The 17,703-nt window shown below is 44.3% G+C and overlaps 1 protein-coding gene across 1 annotated transcript; it reads left to right on the top strand.

Moving 5' to 3' along the window:
• Nucleotides 1-538: 538 nt before the first annotated feature.
• Nucleotides 539-16,647, top strand: ZBTB8B (zinc finger and BTB domain containing 8B). The gene is made up of 3 exons (XM_079932441.1): nt 539-1,533; nt 10,383-10,561; nt 13,762-16,647. The coding sequence occupies exons 1-3, from the start codon at nt 555-557 to the stop codon at nt 14,077-14,079; spliced, it is 1,476 nt and encodes a 491-aa protein (XP_079788567.1). The 5' UTR covers nt 539-554; the 3' UTR covers nt 14,080-16,647.
• Nucleotides 16,648-17,703: the final 1,056 nt, after the last annotated feature.

A 17,703-nucleotide genomic window follows, 5' to 3' on the forward strand; every position in this document is an offset into this window, starting at 1 on the left:
TAAGTTCTGTATTGGGACACTGGAGACTTACCTGGAGACTGTAATTCTTAGATTCAGGTATTATCTATATTTTGAGCCTTGAAGAAAGTAGAATGTAATTTATAAGAGCATGAACTCTGGAGGTTTTGAGTCCTGGCTCTGTTGCAGCTGGATCATCTCCTATCCTCTCTGAGTCTCAAAAGTACAGTATTAATAAGTACAATATTGTAACGTATAATATTAGTACTTACTCGTAGGGTTTTTATAAAAATTCATTGAAAGAATCCATGTAAAATACTAAGTACTGCACCCATGTACAGTTAGGAATAGTTACTTTTCTTGTTTTCATCAGTTAACCCAGTTAGACAACCTTTGATTTTTGTTAGATCCCAAACAGCCCATATTATAAAGACATTGCTCAACCAGGGTTTATGGAAGAATTAAAAGAAAAACAAAACAAAACAAACAAACAAAAAACGAACATCTTATTTATAAGGTTGGGATTTGTGAATTAACTGAAAAAAAAATCTTGGCAGAGATCCAGGTAACTCCAAGCGGCAGCAGCTGGTGGAGAAATGGAGATGCAATCCTATTACGCCAAGCTCTTGGGGGAATTGAATGAACAGCGGCAGAGGGACTTTTTCTGTGACTGCAGCATCATTGTGGAAGGGCGGATCTTCAAGGCCCACAGGAACATCTTGTTTGCCAACAGCGGCTATTTCCGAGCCCTGCTCATTCACTACATCCAGGATAGCGGGCGGCACAGCACTGCCTCCTTGGACATCGTCACCTCCGACGCCTTCTCCACCATCTTAGACTTCCTCTATTCTGGGAAGTTGGATTTGTGTGGAGAGAACGTGATTGAAGTTATGTCGGCTGCCAGCTACCTGCAGATGAACGACGTGGTGAACTTCTGCAAGACATACATCAGATCATCCCTAGACATCTGCGGAAAGATGGAGAAGGAGGCCGCTGTGGCTGCAGCGGTGGCAGCAGCGGCAGCGGCAGCGGCAGCAGTGCCTCATCGGGTGGACAGTGGAAGTCCCAGTTCAGGCAGGGAAGGGACCTCCTGTGAGACCAAGAGCTTGGTCTCTCCAGCCGAGGGGGAAGAGAGTGTGGATCGGCCCAGAGTGTCCCCCTGTGGTGACTGCAGAGGCTGCCACCCTCTGGCACTGGTGGGGAAAGACAGCCAGGGCAGTGGCTCAATGGACAGTGACCGCTCCATTCGACCCAAACAGATGGAGCCCAAGGTGGAGTTCGATGCCGAGGAAGTGGAGGTGGAGGTGGGTGGACAGCTGCAGCAGCGTACTGCCCTGCTGAGCCTGGCCCACGGGGAGGAGGGTTTGCCCAGAGGCCAGGCGGTCGAATTGGCTTACAGTAACTACCATGTGAAGCAATTCCTGGAGGCGCTCCTGCGCCACGGTGCTGTCCAGAGCAAAGAGGACGCGGACCAACACTTTTCTCGGAGTTTGGAGGGAAGACCAGGTGGTGCAGAAGTAGCAGCCATGAGTTCCATGATGGATGTGCAGACTGACTGGTATGGAGAGGACTCAGGTGAGCTCCATGAGCCTCCATCGTCTGCCACTCATTTAGCATGCACTTGTGTGCCCTCTGGTCTCCCACTGTCATCCTCATCACTGGCACTGTCACTATTGTCATCCTCATCACCACCATCACCACTGCCAGTGTTATCACCATGTTATCACTGCCACCACCGCCAGTAGGTATTAATTGAGCACGTGCTGTGTGCAGGGCATTGCCTCTTCACGTATGTTTGTCTTTTACCTCTGCAACTAGAGTATAAGCATGTTGAGTGCAGTATGGAGACATGGAAAGAACCCATTCTCTTCCACTAACCAGCAGAGAGACTTTGGTTAAATCATGAAATTTCTTTGAACCCTTTTTGTTCAGGAGATAATCACCCCCACCTTGCCTTTCTCACAGGGTTGAGGACCAACTGAAAAGGTTTTCAGAATTTTTTCTCACATATGAGAACATGTTCTATACAGGTAGGAAATTTATCCTTCTTTGTGTCAATCATGGTGCCTGGCCCACGTAGACACTCAGTTAACATGTTGTAGTTGATGGTGTGATTTACTGGAGAATATTTTAGAGAGAGTTGAATTTGGTTTCATGTGAGTAAATTTCTTGTATCCTTTGGGAGACTTTTTAAACAGGAGAAAATCAAACAGAAATTTAATAACATGAACACAGAGGAGAGACCCAGGAAAACTGAGTCTGTCTGGAGACTTTTAATTTCTTTCTTTTTTTTTTCATTTTTACAGTTTTTAATGAACGATTACTTCATTCCTGCATCTAAATTTCATTTTTAAAAAAATCAAGAATGCTCTGTATGTCTGATTAAAACTTGACTTGAAAAACTTGAAAGTACGGTTTCTGGTCCTCAGAGACAGTGGCTTAACCAGCATGTAAAAGTGGTTTACATGTGGTTGTTTTCAGTGACTACACTGTGGGAACTTGTTGAAATCTAATTTTCGTGTATATAGTAGCACTTCACAGACAGTGTCCCCCTTTCCCATCCAGCAGCCCCTCATAATGCCACATGAGTTAGGTAGAGGAAGTGTGGCGAAACTGAGACCCAAGAGGGTTTAGTGAGTTTCTTAAGAATGCAGAGCTGGTAAATGTCACAGCTAATACTAGCAACCCTGGCTGGCTTCGTTTCACTCATAAAACAAACTGTGAAGGCAGTACAAGCGATTAGAGGATTTCAGTGCACTGGTTTAGTCTGTCAACCCCTCTGCCTGTAAGCACAAGTATCAAGAAATAGTAATTCAACTGTATGTCACCCTCATTCAAGTCCATCTGTCCATCTGTAGAGGCAGCTTTCCAGCTACAGGGATCTGTGGCAAGGCAGCCATCCCAGCCGCTTGCCTTGCCTGGTGTCCGCCAGGTGTTGATTCGGTTCACCTGGCTCTGGGCTACATTTATTCCAAGCGCCAAGGCACAGAGTAGGACTGATTTGTTTGGTTATTCCTTTATTTGCTTAAATATCTGAGCACCTTCCTTGTGAAGATACAAAGATAAGTCAGATGTGGCTCCAGCTCTCAAAGAACTGATGGTGTCTTAGAGGAGTTAAGAGGTGTGTAAATGGCACTGTGTGGTCCAGAAGCAGAACTGGCTTCCTACTGGTAGGTCAGAGAGGCTTTTTGAGAGTGGCATCTGAGTACTCACTACTATATATAAAAGAGATAAACAACAAGGACTTACCGTATAGCACAGGGAACTATATTCAGTATCTTGTTATACCTATAATGGAAAAGAATCTGAAAAAAATACATGTATATGTATAACAATCACTTTGCTTTACACCTGAAACTAACATAATATGGCAAATCAAACTATATTTCAATTTAAAAAAAGTGGCATCTGAAGGTAAGAAGAGAAGACATGGGGAGAAATTGTAGTCAGATCATGGAAAAACTTAAATGCTAAAATGTGGGTTTCTATCTGTAGGCACAGGAGAATTTTTAGTAGTTTCTGAGCTTGGGAGTGGACACGAGAGATTAATTTGGCCTCAGCACAAGATGGTGCAGAGATGGGAGATGAGGGCAGGGAGACGGTCAGGAGGCTGTTACAGTAGTTCTGTGTTCACATTGCTCATCTCTGACACTAGCAGACACTGTCAAAGCACATGGTCCTCCTATAATCTTCTCCCCTGGACCTCCCATCCCCAGCTCCAGCACCTGCCATTGCTTCTTGAAAAGTTCATCTATATCGGCCACCTCCACTGTTTTACTTCCCAATCTTTTCTCAGCCCACTGTGCTCTGACACTACCACCAACTCCCCCTTCCCTGAAACCACTGTCATGAGGTCAGCTATATATTTCCAGGGCCGATCCAGGGAGTGATTTTCAGGTGTTATCTTTCTTGACTACTCTTGGTAGTTAACTCTGATCTTTCCTTCTTGAAATTCTTTCCTCCCCTGGCTTCTGACACTACATGTACCCATTGCTCTTACCTCTGCCCATTCCTTTTTTTTTTTTTTTTTTTTTTTTTTTTTTTGCGGTACGCGGGCCTCTCACTGTTGTGGCCTCTCCCGTTGCGGAGCACAGGCTCCGGACGCGCAGGCTCAGCGGCCATGGCTCACGGGCCCAGGCGCTCCGCGGCATGTGGGATCTTCCCACACCGGGGCATGAACCCGTGTCTGCTGCATCGGCAGGCGGACTCTCAACCATTGCGCCACCAGGGAAGCCCCTGCCCATTCCTTTTCAGCCTTATCATGGGGTCATTTAATGTCCGTGTGTCAGCATTCCACCATTGCCTTGCTTCTTCAACATCTTATTCGTTCATTCATTCATTTAACAGAGATTTACTGAGCACGTCCTATATTCCAGGCACTATTCATCGCAGTGAACAGAAGACAGTCTTTGTCCTCATGAAGCTGATATTCTAGCGTAGGGAGCCGGACAATAAACCAATAAGGACATATATAGTATGAAGAAGAACTAAAGCAGGGACAAAGTTGATAGAAAGTGAAGGGGATGCTGTTTTATTTAGTGTTGACCAGGAAGGCCTTTCTAACAGGTTGCCTTTAAGCGAGCAAACTGTAGAGATATCAGGGAGAACATTCCAGGCAGAGGGAAGAGAAAGGTGCAAAGGCCCAGGTGTATGATCACACTTGGCAACTGAATGAAAGGAACAGCAATGATTCTGGTGTGGCTGGAGTGGAGTGGGCAAGGCAGAGAGTTGTGGGGGATAAGGTCAGAGAGGTTGAGTGAGGGCGGACTGGGTAGGGTTTTGAAGGCCATGAGAAGGCCTTTGAATATTGCTCTTAGAAGGAAATCCACTAGAGGCTCTTGGCAGAGAGTGACTTGAGATGACATATATTAAAAGGATCCCTCTGGGTATTGTGTGCTGTCACCTCCTAAGTGGGCCTCTTGCTTCCACTCTTGCTTTCCTGTTGACTAGAGGGGAGCATAGGTGGATGCAGCAGGACCGTTTAGGAGGTGACTGCAATAACCCAGGTGACGGCTGTGCTCCTTGAATCAGTGTGGTAGCAGTAGAGAGGTGAGATGTGGTTGGATTAGGACTACACTGTCTCTGAAAGGTAGAGCTGACCAGATTTGCTAATGGCTTATATAAGTGGTATGAGAAAAAGAGGCATTAAAGGTGACCTTAAGGTTTTTAGCTTGAGTGATTGATTTAAATGTTATGTTTGTGGTGCCTTTTGGATATCCCACTGAAGACGTGCAGTAAGTAATTACATCTATATGTTCGGAGTTCTGGGGAGAAATCAGAGCTGAGATATAAATTTGGGAGTCATTAATGCGTCCATGAAATTTAAAACCTTTATGTTCCATGAACCTATAGATCTAGAAGGAGAAGACAAGAGATCTAAGGACTGAGCCCTGACCCAACATTTAGAGGTCAGGAAAATAGGGGAACAAGCTAAGGAAACAGAGAAGGGGCAGCCAGTGAGGTAGGAGGGAATCAAAAGAGTGATAGATGCCAAGAGGAGAAAATGTTTCAAGAAAAAGGGGAAATCAACTATGTCCAGTACTGTGTATAGGCAGATTGAGAACGGATCATTGGGTTTAGTAATGGAGAGGTCATTGATGAGCAGTATCAATGAAGTGGTGGACAAAAGACCAAACAGAGTAGCCTTAAAAGAGAACTCAGGGGTTCTGAGTTCTGGCTGAAAGGGCATATGAGGTTAAGGTTTTTATTAAGGTGGAGGATCTAAAAGCATTTCTTTACTGATGAGAATGATCCAGGAGAGAGGAAGATAAATGATAATGGAAGAGTGAGGGACAATGGATAGATCGAGGAGAGATGGGGGTCCCATGTATAAGTGGAGGGATGGTCTCGCCTTGGATGGGAGGGAGAACAATTCATTCATAGTAACAGGAGTGAAAGCGGATTAGATGTGTTCATATTGGAGGTTGGGGGGTGGCTGGGACCATGTAGACATTCTCTTCTGCTTGCCCCTCCTTCTCAATGAAATAAGAAGCAAGGACAGCAGCTGACAGTGAGGAAGGGGTAGGAGGGGTGGGAGATTTGAGCAGTGGGAAGGTATGAAATAGTCACTGAGAAGAGTGGGAGAGTGAATGAACCAGGGAAATACTTAGGGTTCTTGGGCAGAACCAAGGGCTCTTTTTTTTTTTTTTTTTTTGCGGTGCGCGGGCCTCTCACTGTTGTGGCCTCTCCCGTTGCGGAGCCCAGGCTCCGGACGCGCAGGCTCAGCGGCCATGGCTCACGGGCCCAGCCACTCCGCGGCATGTGGGATCCTCCCGGACCAGGGCATGAACCCGTGTCCCCTGCATCAGCAGGCGGACTCTCAACCACTGCGCCACCAGGGAAGCCCCCCAAGGGCTCTTTTGATATTATAGTAGTCAGATGGTGATGGTTGGATTGATTTAAAGCGAGACCGGAACAGAGTTGTGCATTTTTTTCCAGTGACGTGAACTTGCCTTGTTTCACCTACAGAATAGGCAGAGAGTTATATTGAACTAGATGAATACGGATAGAGGGAGACAGTGGACCAAGGCAGCTGAGGGCATATGCAAAGGAGTGATTTCATTGATGGGCTATAGGCACTCAGCTGGGGAAGGAGGGGAGTGAGGACTCGAGGAGGAGAAGGGCACTGAAATGGAAGTATAGTCCATGGCTTGGACGTCCCGGTAGAGAAGGAACACCTACGGGGTGAGCTGGAAAGATATAAAGCGGTGATTGGAAAGTGGAGCGCTTGAAATGTGGGTTATGGAGTGAGTACAGTTATTGGCAATATCTAGGCCTGGGGCCATGATTCTCATCCCTGTCCGTACATTAGACTGGGAAGGATGCTTTAAAAATATGATGCTCGGGTCCCACCCCACCCATTAGCTTGGGATGGGGATTGGATATCAGTATTTATTTTCATTTTAAGCTTCCCAGATGATTCTAATATGCAGGCAGAGTTGGGAGCTCTTTGTCTAGGATTGGGTGGCTGAGGTGGAGTGGAGGATAAGGACTTTGGAAGAAAGGAGGTCCGGGAACAGGCCAGGGTATGGCGAGGGTCATTTTCGGTATTCACACCAAGAATTATGCCAGGAGTTGAGCCTGAAGGCAATGTGATCAAATCTCCAAGGAGTGAGGGGATGATCTAGGGGCCCCTGGATGACTGTAACAAGGATGAGTAGCAGTATCATCTGATGGGATGAACTCCAAAAGATCTTAGGGTTTTTAAGGAAGGAGGGAGGGACAGTGGTCTGGAGATGACAGTGAAGCACAAGGAAGACCACCCTCCCCTGATCCAGGGTGTCAAGGCAGTGGGTTAAGGGAAGCAGGGTGCTTAGGGGAGAGCCAGACCTCGGTTAAAGCAACCACTCCAATCTGCAGAGGACTCTCAAAACTGTATGCTTCTCTTCTTTCCCTGAGCTCCAGATTTATCTGTCTAACTCAGATATTTCCCCGTGGATGTTCTGAGCCTGCCTCAAACATCGTAAAACCCAAACAGACCTCCTCATCCATCCTGCACCTGCTTTTCCTCCTGTGTTCCCTGCCTCGGTTTATTCCACCGTCACCCACCAAGTCAGCTAACCCAGAATCAGTGTCATTTAGAATCTTCTCTTTCCCTGCTCTCTCCTCCCCAATGTGGTCATCGAGTGGTATTAATTTTACTTCTCAAACCTTTCTCCTTCTCTCCACCTCCACAGCCCTGGCTTTAATTCATGTCATCGCTCTTCCCCTCCCACCTGGACTTCCTACCTTTAATCTTGCCTCTCTTAAATCCTTCCCCTGCATTATCCCCAGAGGGATCCTTTAAAGGTCAAGTCTCACCTTGTACCTTCCCAGCTTAAAACCCCACCTGCTTAGAGAATAAAGTCCAAGTTCCTTAACATATCAGCTTTGCAGAGGCAGGGATTTTTGTCTTTTCTGTTCACTGCTGTATCCCCAGGGCTTAGAACACAGCCTGGCACATCATAGGTGCTCAGGATAAATTTGTTGAATAAATGCATGAATGTGACCTTCTTGACCTTTCCTTGCCCTTTCCTTGGCTTCATTCCTCATCCCCCTCCACCCCACTTAACATTTCATATTCTCATTTACCTCTGTGCCTAAGCATGTGTTGTTCCCCTGCCTGAGATACCTTTCTCTTTCTCAAACTCCCAGTGAACTCCTATTCATCCTTTAAAACCTTGCTCAAAGGTCATCTCTCCTGTGAAATCTTCTCTGAACTCCAGGAGAGAATTCATTACTTTCTTTTCTACATTTCTTCATCACTTTGAACTTTGCCTGTGTTATATTATATTGTATGAATTTGTTTCCATGTCTTTCTCTCCTGCTAGACTTAACTTCTTGAGGGAAGAAACAGGTATCTTGGTAAAGATGCACCTTGACACAGTGCCTCGCATGTAATAGGCATTCAGGTGAACTGTTTTTTTTTTTGGAGCAATCAGTTCATAAGAGAGGAAGGAAAGTGTTGCGATAATTCATACCTTTCTGATGGAAAAATAGTTAACAGTTGTTTTTTTCCAAGGATTTACACTGGACCCATTTTACTGAATGTCTTTATAGTCGGGAAGAAGGTGATAGTACAATGCCAGGCTGATGGGGATAAATGACGGGAAGAGTCCACAGTACCAGAGGAGTGAGCAGGAAACTGGCATCTCAGCACCAGTGTGATCAGTGACAAACAAATAATCCAACATATATATGCAGTGTTGAGCCATGAGCTGCTGCTTTTATTCTGGGAAACAGATTTTGGAGTCACTATAGATTACGCAAAATGTTAAGCATTATCAGGTTGGGAGCTAGAAACTAAAGAGAATAATCTTCACCCGTACATAGAATGATGTTGGGTTCTCACTTGACATTCAGTTTGCCATACTTTTGGCAGCACCTCAGGAAAGGTAAAGCCCTATTAGGTGTCCTGAGAAGGTCCCAGAGAAAAGGAGTTACTCCCGTGTTGAGAGAGACCACAGGAGCCTTCAGAAAAGAAACACCGAGGTGATGATGATGTGACAAAAATGGTTAACATTTATGAGAGCTTACTATATGCCAGCTGCTGTGCTTTAGGCATTACCTCATTTCATTCTTACCACAATCCTATGAGGTGGGAACTATTATCATCCCTATGTTGCAGATGAGTAAAGCACAGAGAAGTTAAGTGAGATGTGCAAGGTCACACAGCTGGTAAGTGGTAGAACCAGGACTTGAACTCAGGTTTCTGTGCCTGGAAAGCTTGAGTTACTAGTGCCTCCACATATAATATGATGTGATCAAAGTCTGTAAAATTCTGAAGGGCATGGATAGAGGAGACAAATCTTGGAATACTACAATAAGGGTAACTCAGGAAACTTGAAAGGAACAGTTTTTATACATGTGGGTGATAATCATGTTGTCACCTTAACGGGTGTATGAGCAAGGTGGAAAAAAAAGAGTTCTAAAATATTTAAGTGAATTTTTAAGATATTTGATGATTTCAGATATATAGAGCTAATATGAACTCCAAACAATGTAGGGTCTGCATCATAGCAAATCACTTCTACACATGCCTGGAAGCTATTATTAGGAGCTGCTGTCAAAGAAAGCATGAATACTGACCCAGTGGTCTGTTCCATCATAATAGTTTTTTCAAACTTTTGAGGATCATTAAATCAACTCAGGAGGTTTGTATTAGCCAGCTCAGGCAACCATAACAGAATACCACAGACTGAGCAGTTTAAACAACAGAAATTTATTGTCTCACAGTTTTGGAGGTGCAGAGTCCAAGATCAAGGTGCCAGCAGGGTTGGTGTCTGGTGAGAGCTCTCTTTCTGGCTTGCAGACGACTGCCTTCTTGCTGGTCCTCACATGACCTTTCCTCTGTACAAGAGTAGGGAGAGAAAGCCATCTCTGGCATAGTTTCCTCTTCTTATAAGGACACCAGTCCTACCAGATTCGAGCTCTACCCTTACAACCTCATTTAACCTTAATTACCTCCTTAAAGGCCCTGTCTTCACATATAGTCACACTGGAGGTTATGGCTTCAATGTATGAATTTGAGGGGGATGAAATTCAGTCTAGAACAGGGTCTCAATCATTATTGTCCTAAAATGAAATCAAAGAGAATAGACATTATCAGATTGAGTATTACTTTGGGAAGCTTTTCAAGTTGTCCACATGAAGATATATGTGTTCTAAGGTTGTAATATAAGCTGTGTTTTCTAACTGTGAGCCACAGAGAGTTTCAAAGCTGAGGCCTTACAGCATTCCTTACAATCTTATATCAGAAGCCCACCTTCTCCTCTGGCTGACTGGGAGCCAGAGTGGCAATTTGCAGACACTGTTTCGCTGTTAGCTGCTGGTGGAGTTGGGGTCCTTCTTCTCGACCTGGGCTGGTCGAACTCCCCTGCTCTGGATCCCATCCATCGGAGGGCGGCCAGTGTTGTTGCTGCTTACAGTACCATTTGGTTCCCCAGGTGGTGTGCTGGTGGTGCCCATCAAGCTGCACAAGTGTCCTTTCTGCCCCTACACTGCCAAACAGAAGGGCATCCTTAAGCGTCACATCCGCTCACACACAGGGGAGCGGCCCTACCCCTGTGAGACCTGCGGCAAGAGGTTCACCCGCCAGGAGCATCTGCGGGGCCACGCGCTCAGCGTAAGTGGAGGAGCTGGCGGTTCTCTCGGGACGGTGGGGTGGGAGTGGCGGTGGTTCATGACGTTCGTCTAATGTGAGGACAAGGCCAGCCTGTATTTCTCTTCTCTGTCCACTGGGGTATTTCCAGAGAATTTTAAACATGTATTTCTGCTACTAAATTACACCTGGGTTGGTGGCACTTAGAGAAAGTTAAAACTTATATGGTAACAGACTAGTTTGCTTAGGAGGAAAGTTAAGAAAGTTTAGATCCTAGTCAGGAATGGTTGTCAAAAGGCAGAGAACACTGAGGCTTAGACAAGGGATTGTGGGTCTGTTCCCTGTGGTGTGGTGCCAGAGGTAAGCTGCATTCTCGGTTTCCCACCCAACCTCAGCACCCCAGGGTGGGGAAGAGATATACTGCCAGTTATAGGGCTACCTGTGAGCAGCAAAGAGGACCCCAGCCCAAGCGGACCTCCCCTCCCACTGGCTGCCGCCTAGGATTCTGTCTCCCATGTGAGTGGGTGATTCCTACCTGCTAAAAAGCATTCAGGCCATTTAGAAAGGCATTGCATTTAAGATCGTCTTTGAGCAAGGCAATCAGTCTTTGGAAAATCCAACATGAAAATGGTTTGGATTTCAAAAGACACTATCAAGAATGTGAAAAGACAGAATGGGAGAAGAATCTTTGTGAATCATTTATCTGCTAAGGATCTAATAACCAGAATATATAAAGAATTCTTGGGCTTCCCTGGTGGCACAGTGGTTGAGAGTCCGCCTGCCGATGCAGGGGACACGGGTTCGTGCCCCGGTCCGGGAAGATCCCACATGCCGCGGAGCGGCTGGGCCCGTGAGCCATGGCCGCTGAGCCTGCGCGTCCGGAGCCTGTGCTCCGCAACGGGAGGGGCCACAGCAGTGACAAGCCCGCATACCGCAAAAAAAAAAAAAAAAAAAGAATTCTTATAATTCAACAATAAAAAGACAACCCAATTAAACAATGGATGTGAATAGACGTTTCTCCAAAGAAGATAAACAAATGGCCAATAAGCACATGACAAGATGCTCAACATGATTAGTCACTAGGAAAATATAAATCACAGCCACGATGAGATGCCACTTCACACAAACTAGGATTGCTATAATAATAATAAAAAAAACAAAAACATATAGTAACAAAGTGTTGGCAAGGATGTGGAGACACTAGAACCCTCATATACTGCTCGTGGGCACATAAAATGGTGCAGCCACTGTGGAAGAGAGTTTGGCGGTTCCTCAAAAGGTTAAGCATAAAGTTACCATTAGGACCCAGCAATTCTACACAAGAGAACTAAAACAGACATTCACACAAAAACTTGCGTACAGATGTTCATAGCAGCATTATTCATAATAGCCAAAAAGTAGAAACAACCCAAATGTCCATCAACTGATGAATGAATAAACAAAATGTGGCATATCTGTACGATGGATACATTTTATTCAGCCATAAAATGAAATGAGTTCCTGATACATGCTACAGCATGGAACAACCTTGAAAGCATTATGCTATGTGAAAGAAGCCAGTCACAAAAGGCCACCTATTATGTGATCTCGTTTATATGAAATATAAAAAGTGGGCAGACCTATGGAGATAGAGAGTAGATTAGTGGTTGGGGCATGGGGGATGGAAGAGGCATGACGGTTAATGCGCACACGCTTTCTTTATGGAGTGATGAAAATTTCTGGAATTAGATGGTGGTGACGGTTGTACAACCTTATGAGTATACTTAAAACCACTGAATTGTACACTTTAAAAAGGTGAATTTTATGGTATGTGAATTATGGTTTTGAAAGAATCCAGATTTAAGATAAATACAAGGTTACTGACTGCCTCTGCTCTCCGTGCTGGCCCTAGCATACTTGTCTGAGAGTGGCCTTACCCCAAGGCCTTAAGTTTTTGTTTGTCTTTTTTTTTTTCTTCAAATTATATCTCCAGTCCATCTTGACAACAATAGGTCCCTGGGTACCTTTAAGATGTTTCATTGGTTGGAATCCTCATTCCCTCTATTTTTCCACCTTGTACGAGGCCCAGTCTACTGCAGCCCAAAGACGTAGTCTTCAAAGGCTCCATCAGGTTGCAAGGGTCACATACACACTCGGGTTGGCTCAGGCATTGGGGGTTTAGCATAGGAAGCCCAGGAAACCTCAGGGGAAGCAGGGACATAGGTCAGGATGCAACGGCAACTCCAGCAACCTGGGTATTGTTGTTGACCCTTCTTCTGCATCAGCCTCTCTCTGTCACTGCCTCTTGTGTGTATCCTGCATCCAGAGCTCTCTAAAAGAGAGGCTCTGATTGATTCACAGATCCCCTATTGGCTGGAGTTCCTGAAAAGTGCATGCATTAGAAAGATAGCTCCTTATACAGAGGGGACCCCTGGGACTGCTGCCCTCATAAGGAGCTGCACGGAGTAGGAGATCAGGTTCTCTTTTCTAGTATGCAAAGCTCTTTTCATAAGTAAGGAATGCATTTATCAATGAAAAAATCAAGGGTGAAGCATCTGCTGACACTTTTAGAGAATACACTGTCTGGCAAATCTGCCTTCCTAATGGCTAAACAATCCAAGGTACGTAAGAGACCATGCCTAAAATCCTAATCGGTTCACTGAGTGCCCTTTATGTGCCAGGCACTAGGGATATAGTAACAAATGTGACAGAGGACAGAGAACATGAATGAGGATAGTCCGTGACCTCTTGGAGCTTAGAATCTAGGGAATTTTACCAATGATTTGTTAGAAATAAAACAAAGGGAGAAGTATAGGTGAGACTATATAGCTGGGGGACCTAATCTGGCCTGGAGTATCAGAGACGACTTCCTTGAAAGTCATTAGTGGGAATTCCCTGGCGGTCCAGTGATTAGGACTCTGAGCTTTCACTGCTGAGGACGTGGGTTTCCATCCCTGGTTGGGGAACTAAGATCCCCGTAAGCTGCGCGGCACAGCTTGGGGGGGGGGGTAAAAAAGGCATTAGTAAGGAGGGAGGGGTGACCGTGGGGAGGAGGGCACACTCCACGCATGTCCGATGGCCCTGGGGTGGAAAGGACCTTGGTGAGGCTGAGACTGGCAGAGAGAGCAAGAGGGAGAGTGGTGAGAAATGAGACTGGAGGGTCAGCCAGGGGCCATGTCTCATGGGGCCCTGAAGGCCATGACTCAACCCCTTTTCTGTGACATTTACTGTGCTGGTGATTTTAGGTCCATAGGTCCAACCGTCCAATTATCTGCAAGGGCTGCAGAAGAACCTTCACAAGTCACCTGTCGCAGGGGCTGCGGCGCTTCGGGCTGTGTGACAGCTGCACCTGCGTTACAGACACACATGATGATGATGACGAATTGATGCCCATCAACCTTAGCCTGGTGGAGGCTTCGTCCGAGAGCCAAGAAAAGAGTGACACAGACAATGACTGGCCAATCTACGTGGAGTCTGGTGAGGAAAACGACCCCGGCGGAGAGGATTCAGATGATAGACCCCAAATTCAGCCCAGCTTATCAGATGGAGAGATGCTTACGTAGCAATAAATTAGTGGAGAAGAGGGTTTAGAATTTGTTCTTGCCAGTCCTGTGGTTGAAAGCCACCCTTTGTCCAATTTTGTGGAACCCTGAGAAGAACATTTTTTCACTGTTATTTGCATTTCTGTTAGACTACATGGTGGAGGTTGGATTCTGTGACTCGAAGGACTTTTTAGTGCCGCCCTTGATTTCTGAAAGCTTTCTGAGTGAATCAAGGTTGGCTCTGAGGCGTCCCGTTTTTCCTGCCATGCATCCAAACTCTGGTTTGAAGGAAGATAACAAAATCTCCATACTTTTTTCATAGTGTCTCAATCTTTCTGCATTCCTATGTCGTCATCCTCTTGCTTTGAAAAGGTGGGCAAGAATATATTAAGTTTTGAGATCAATCTTACTTCTGCCAAGCCTCTTCTAATGAATTCCATACTTTAATTTTCTGGTGAAGTATTAAGGAGAAAGTTTCCTTGATATAAGGCAGACACGGTCGTCTGGCTATATGACTGTAAAAATTACTTTCTAAATCTAAGATTGCAGTGTTAAAGGCTGGGCGTGTTTATGTGCAGATAAGCATGGAAATGAGCTGAAAGTTTCCTTATGGCACTGTGACTTGCCCCGTTGAATTAAATTTTAAGTTAGCCCCGGGAAGGGAGCCTGAGAGCCCAGGTCTGGGTGGTTTCCCTGTCTGGCTTGGGATTTAACAATTCTGTGCACACAAATAACCTGTTTTATGATCATAAAACAAGGCATTTGGGCAAAACTCAAAATGCTCCTATGCGTTTTCCAGCCATTTCCAAGAAGCCACTACTGTGTAACCTGGAAATGCAGCCAGCACTGACATTCCTTTACTTCATTTATGAATAGAACTTTAATTGGAGGGAAAGGGTAAGCCAATATAAGCAAGTTATATGTCTAAATTGTTTACCTTTTAAAAGATCCTTTGGAGGGAAAGGGAAGGTTACTAGAAGAACAGGTTTTTAAAACGAGTCTGCTTTTCACCCACTTTGCAGCCATGCAATTATTCTAACAAAAGAGACTGTACTTCTTTAAAAGTCGAAAGAGCAGGAAATATTAGGGATTAAAGATATTTAAGGCACTTTCATAATTTTGTCTTATGTTAAAGTATCCAAAATGAATTTTCTTCCTTTAATTTTACTATAGTTGTATTTCAAAAGACAGTAAAAAAAAAAAAAAACCACTTTCCTTTCTGCCTCTTGAACAAAAAGAGATAATCAAAAAATTGTAAATTGGCTTGTAAATAAATGTTAGCATTGAAGGGTTCAGAAGGTGTTTAAACTGTACTTCTCAATAGAAGTTAGAACCCTAGGATGGTGCTAGCCCCAGACAGCAGCTGAATTCTTGGACCCCAGTCCACACAGTAGGACCACACATTGGCCTGAAGTAGACTGGAAGTTTAAAAACCGGTCTATTAACAGAGATAGTCGGAAAATTATTGTTCTAGATCAAGAATTCCACATTGAAAATTTTCAAGGACCAGAAACACTTCTTACGAGAAATGAAAATATTAGCGTTGTTTTAAAAGCAGGACCTTAGCAAAAGGGAAACCTAAAAGGAGGTGTAGAAGATATACTTTGCAGGGAGTTATGTTTGATATTTTCGTTCTCTCCGTTCAAAGCATTTCTGATGTTTTCATATGACTTTTCTACCTCACAGTTCAATGCTCTGCCTGCTTTCTCTGGCAGAGCAGGGATCCTCTCTGGTGACCCCATAACCTATTCACATCACTGGGTGCCAAATAAAAAATTTTACATTAGAGATTACACTCTAAGACAGTGATTTTCAACTGGGGGTGATTTTGCCCCCCAGAGTACCTATATCTGGCAATGTCTGGAGACATTGGCTGTTTGCGTGTTGGCATTGGGAATAGCTGAATTCGGTCACTGAATTCTATCACTTTTAAAGGAGATAATTCCTCTGTGTGGACTATCAGATAATAAACTGTCCTCAGTTTTAAATTTATGTTCCCATTTGGTGGTCAGTATTTATAATCTACACAGTGTCTTTGAGGTTTAATTTGTGGAGTTGGTGATATTTTTATAAGTAAATTCACAATTGGGCCCAACGCAGACCATTAGTGATTTAGTTTATATTTGGCATCTTTCTGGCATATTCAGTCCAAGTTTGCAAAGGGATTTTTTTTCTAATATTACATATACTGCATGGATGGGAACAGGATTTTTACTTGTAATGGGATTGAAAAGCGGCACCCTTGGGAAGTTGTTTCTCTTGGGAGAAGGAAACAGGCTTTCACAGGGGTTGGAAAGGAATATAAATAAGGCCTGGATCTGTAATACTTTTAGAAATGACATAGAGCATCATGGCTTCTGGTCATTTGACAGAAAGATGCCAGTCTGATGTAAATATTTTGGTGGTCACTATACTTTGAATATTCCTTAAGAAAGCTATTGACTCAGTGGTCTGCAGAATGTTGTGAAATAGAGTATCCTGGAGGTTCAGAATATTATGAAGGGTTTTTTTATTTTGTTGTTGTTGTTAATTGATGTTGTAATAAACCCCACGTAGAGAAAGGCAACAGGCAGGGCTGCATGCACTGATTCTGAGGGCGGTGGGGAGACTGGAGTGGCCTTTGGTCACTTGAATTCTTACTGTTTCATTTGGACGTCTAGGTTTTTCTTGTGTGTCCTTTGTGCATTGACAATAGAATTATCTCTGTGAAGTGTAATGTAATAGGGTAGAGAGGGGCAAGGGGATGGGGTGGGTGAGAAGTTCCTGTTACGCTCTGTTTTGAGCATTACCACTGTACTTCCTGTCATTGTTGGTCCTTTGTAACTTGCTTTGTGCTTTCATGTGTTGTGCTGTCTTTTAACCCCAAAAGGGGGGTGCTTTATTCAGTTCCTTATGATAGGCAATGTTTTCATTGATTTTTGCTCAATATTTCCACCAAATATTGCTGTGTTCCTCAAACGTTTCATTAAAGCTATGAAAATTTGAATTCTTTTCTTCAAATAATGCTTCTATAGAGTTAAATGAAAAGTTGTTTGTTTGGCAAGGGTAGTTTGGTTGGTTTCTAATACGTCCTAGTTTTCAAAGGTGACACTAACTCACACCATTGTGATCAGATGATATGGAAGCTTCATAACTTGAGGAGGACATTTAGCATCTGTTCTGACCCTCCAGATGGATAATTTTACTACTGCCAATGCTTCATTGACAGCTGTGGTTTGGGGAAACTATTCTTATATCCATCATTTGATATTTTGGCCCTCTGTCAGTAACATATTAAAAATTATTGGGGGTTAGGATTGGGATTATGTGTTCAGATGAAGAAGGTTCAGCAGTAACAAGCTTGGGGATTTTAAGGGAAGGCATCAATTTGACATATATGTCTTGATCACGTGTAATGGATATGGATTATCTGTCATGCAGACTGTGAAGGGTATGATTAGGATTTTTTTGGAAGCAGAAGAATGTGCCAGACAGTTTCACTTCTTTCTATTATCCATAGTCTCTGAGGAGCTTCTCCTGCCACCAGAAAAAGCAAGCAAATAGTAATACAGTGCCCTCCAGGGGTCTACTTAGGCACAATCGAATGTTTAGAAACATTCAAACTCATAAACTACCACAGCAGATTCACTTAGAAGGACATAGGAT

This window comes from Stenella coeruleoalba (assembly GCF_951394435.1).
Source record: "Stenella coeruleoalba genome assembly, chromosome: 1".
NCBI lineage: Eukaryota > Metazoa > Chordata > Mammalia > Artiodactyla > Delphinidae > Stenella > Stenella coeruleoalba.